The sequence below is a fragment of the Pinus tabuliformis genome, chromosome Q (genome assembly GCF_031772625.1).
Source record: "Pinus tabuliformis cultivar Carrire ecotype Pingquan chromosome Q, CPIR1, whole genome shotgun sequence".
Classification (NCBI taxonomy): Eukaryota; Viridiplantae; Streptophyta; class Pinopsida; order Pinales; family Pinaceae; genus Pinus; species Pinus tabuliformis.
Window position 1 is genome coordinate 456,265,468 of NC_142296.1, and position 4,203 is coordinate 456,269,670.

At 33.6% G+C, this 4,203-nt stretch overlaps 1 protein-coding gene across 1 annotated transcript; it reads left to right on the top strand.

Annotated features, from left to right (window-relative positions):
• The first annotated feature begins 931 nt into the window (after positions 1 to 931).
• On the top strand, positions 932 to 3,760 carry LOC149220172 (delta(12)-fatty-acid desaturase FAD2-like). The gene is made up of 2 exons (XM_089382751.1): positions 932 to 985; positions 2,467 to 3,760. Exon 2 carries the CDS (start codon positions 2,575 to 2,577, stop codon positions 3,694 to 3,696), a length of 1,122 nt encoding a protein of 373 aa, XP_089238877.1. The 5' UTR covers positions 932 to 985; positions 2,467 to 2,574; the 3' UTR covers positions 3,697 to 3,760.
• The last annotated feature ends 443 nt before the right edge of the window (positions 3,761 to 4,203 follow it).

The window sequence follows — 4,203 nt, forward strand, 5'->3', positions numbered from 1 at the left end:
AATATTTTTATATATTAATATAGTATATTTACAATATTTATTGCAATAATGTCACTGTCTAGATGAGAGGTTTTTAACAAACTAGAATGTATTTTATCTATTATGCTTTTGAGTCAAGTTGATGTTATTTTTAGGTATGAAGGTGGCTTGATTCAAGAGATAAAAATGATAATATGTTTTTCATAATGAAAGATGTTATATATTTACGTTAATTATTATAATTTTTCTGTAATCAAGTTTCTGTGATCCATAATGAATTAAACAAAGTCTTTTCGTAGAAATCACATGAGAGAATTTTTTGGCCAACACATTTCAAACTTAATGCTTCCATATAAACCACTACTTCGATCTCTCCTTAACCTTCCTATCAATCCCCCATTTCTATAAATAATATCTCTCCAATGCTTCTCGCATCCTTAGTACCATTTCCTTGGCATAAAGTTGCGTCGTGAATAGGGTACTTTGAATTCTTTGGCACGTGGCCCTCTTTACGTACTTTGAATTCTTTGGCATGTGAATAGGGTACTTTGAATTCTTTGGCATGTGGCCCTCCTTACGTATTTCTATAAATAATATCTCTCCAATGCTTCTCGCATCCTACTTCCGTCTGTCCAGTGCTTCTCGCATCGTTACTACAATTTCCTTGGCATAAAGTTGCTTCCTTCCCAGCTTTTACTCGGAGGTCTGCGCATCGTGAATCGGCCACTTGGAATTCTTTGGCATGTGCCCCTCTTTAGGTATGTCGGTTTCTTTGGCATCGCATAGCGCTTGATTGTGAGATGCTCAAATCTCTGCATCAAAAGAAATTGCATTTGATGCTCTCCGTTTGTTTGAAAGATTAAAAAACTTCATCAGAAAAATGGGAAGAATCATTACGAAAGGAAATTGAATTAAGAGAGAATATGATTATTATAACTCTTTGTTTCGGAGGTCTGCGCATCGTGAATCGGCTACTTCGAATTCTTTGGCATGTGCCCCTCTTTAGGTATTTTGGTTTCTTTGGCATCGCATAGCGCCTGATTGTGAGATGCTCAAATCTCTGCATCAAAAGAAATTGCATTTGATGCTCTCCGTTTGTTTGAAAGATTAAAAAACTTCATTAGAAAAATGGGAAGAATCATGACGAGAATATCTATTCATAGTTGAAATTTTATGTGCAGGCATGGTTATGGACATCTCTTTTGTTTGTTTGATATGTGTCGTTCATTTTTGCCTCGGCATGCCTTTGTTTATCTCTTAATTATTTCAATAATATTGTTGGTCTCATCTCTACTTAGTCTAATATTGCTCGGTTAATGCACAATGATTTTTCAAAAATAATGGTTACATATCTATTAGGTATTTTGGTTTATTTGGCATCGCATAGCGCTCAAATCTCTGCATCGAAAGAAATTGCACTTGATGCTCTCCGTTTTTTTTGCAAGATTAAAAAACTTCATCAGAAAAATGGGAAGAATCATTATGAAAGGAAATTGAATTAAGAGAGAATATGATTAATTAAGGTAGCGTTTCAGTTTTCAAAAAGAAAAAAATATTGTAAAATCAATGGTTTTTTTTGTCACATTTGTATTTATATTTTTGAGTTTAGTTAGTATTTAATATTAGGGAAAAAAATAAAAATAAAAACTCCTCATCCTGGATTTGAGGATGATTTTTTGAACATCCTAAAATAACGATGATTTTTTTTAACATCCTAAACTAACCCTTCTTTTATGGCAAGAGAATATCTTTTCATAGTTGAAATTTTATGTATAGTCATGGTTATGGACATTTCTTTTGTTTATTTGATATGTTTCGTTCATTTTTGTTTGGGGCATGCCTTTGTTTATCTCTCAATTATTTCAAATAATATTGTTGATCTAATCTCTACTTAATCTAATATTGCTCGTTTAATATATCAATTAATTTTTTTCCCAAAAATAATGGTTATATATCCATTAATGTTTTTTTTTGAAAACATACTTTCTGATATTTTCTAGAAAATTTCATGCCGTACAATTCTATCACACTTCGGAATTTAAAATACTGGGTTGAGAATAAAATGGGTTGAGAATAAAATGGGAAATATATTAGACTCTAAACATATTTTCAAATTAAATTAAATTATATTTGAATATGATGAAATAGATTAAAAGATCAAATAAACAACACAGTGGTTTTAAATACCTCTTAGATAGAAATTAACTTAATATTTAATACTAATATTTATATGTATAACATTTTTATTACAAATTGGATATTTTAAAACTTAATTAAATCTTATTTGAATAGAATCAAATAAATTAAAAGACTAAATAAACAACTAGACACATTTAAATAGAAATTAACACAAAATCTAATAACAAAGTTTATTTTAATAACATCTTAGACACAACATTATTTTCCCAGTGTATATATATATATATATATATATATATATATTGCATATCAGTTTAATGAATTACATTCTCTATATGCATTTTGCAGGCAATCATATCTGTACGAAGTGAACTCTGCTATCTGTATGCCCGCGTTGCACCCTGTGACATAATATTTTGCAGAGACTTGTAAGTTAAAAAGTGGCCTTGTGAGAAGATGGCATTGCCTTACAAGAAAGATATAAGAGAGCGAGCTCCTTGTGGAATGCCACCGTTTACATTGGGAGAATTGAAGAAAGCTATTCCACCTCATTGCTTCAACAGATCACTCCTCACATCATTCTCATATCTAGGATATGATATTTTTATTGTTGTGCTTCTGCTGTATTCCACAACGACCTCTTATTTCACAACGCCTGGATTGCTTGGATGGGTGCTCTGGTTTGGTTACTGGGCAGCTCAGGGGTGCGTTCTATTTGGTATATGGATTATAGCACACGAATGTGGACATCATGCATTTAGTGACTACTCTTTGGTGGATGATACAGTGGGGCTTATACTACACTCATGGCTTCTTGTACCATATTTCTCCTGGAAGTACAGTCATCGAAGACATCATAGCAACACTGGGAGCTTAGAACGAGATGAAGCTTTTGTTCCCTGGACAAAGAATGATATGATAAAATTGACTTCCAGTTTGGTATCTAACCCCCTGGGAAGGTTTCTGATGATAGCAATTTACCTCACCGTGGGGTGGCCGTTGTATCTGATGTTCAATGCTTCGGGAAGGAAGTATCCTCGATTTTCCTGCCACTTTGATCCATATTCCCCAATTTATAGCAAACGAGAGAGATTTCAGATAATGGTTAGTGACATTGCCTTGCTCGGAGTGGCTTATACTCTGTACCTGCTGGCCTCTGCTTATGGATTTTCTTGGCTCATAAAACTATATGTCATTCCCCTGTTGATTGTGAACGCATTGTTGGTGCTGATCACGTACCTACAACACACACATCCATCTCTACCCCACTATGACGGATCAGAGTGGGAATGGATTAGGGGTGCACTGTCAACAGTTGACAGGGATTACGGAATGTTGAATCATGTATTCCATCACTTAACCGACACCCATGTGACTCATCATCTGTTCTCCGCAATTCCTCATTACCATGTCGTGGAGGCCACCAGGGCTATTAAACCAATTCTGGGAAACTATTACTTCTATGATAGTACACCTGTCTGCAACGCCTTATGGCGGGAGTTTAGAGAATGTGTCTATGTAGAGGCTGACTCCCCTGGAAAAAGTGGAATCTTATGGTACACACGCAAGTCCACTTAACGGTAACTGCTGGATATTCAGATGGACTTCGGTTTCATCCACAAGTTCCTTCCCTGCCTCATATGAATCATGTCTTGCACTGAGTAAGATTTTATTTTCAAAAATCAGCAATTCATTATCAGTATCAACCAAGATTATGTGAGGAAAACCAAACACAAAAATGTCATACTATAATTACAAATATGTCTTCTTCATCCAAAAATATCATACTATAGTTGCAAGTGGCTATGCAAATTCCAATTCGACTAATCTCTCTACACATATTTGTTTTGGATACATCCATCCTCTATATAATGTAAGTGAATTTGTTATACTTAATAATATTTTTACAAAGATATATTACACAGATTTGTATTACACATAGATTTGAAAATACAAAGATGAAAATATTTGGAGTTTGAAACTTTTTCACTATTACTCAAAAGGCATAAACTAGAAGTACATTATATTCTAAATTATATCTCATTTAAACCATATTTTATTTTATTCTTTGCCATTCATATTTCT

Excerpts from the sequence above, each read along its gene's own strand:
- LOC149220172 (XM_089382751.1), top strand. The coding sequence starts at position 2,575 with ATGGCATTGCCTTACAAGAAAGATATAAGAGAGCGAGCTCCTTGTGGA.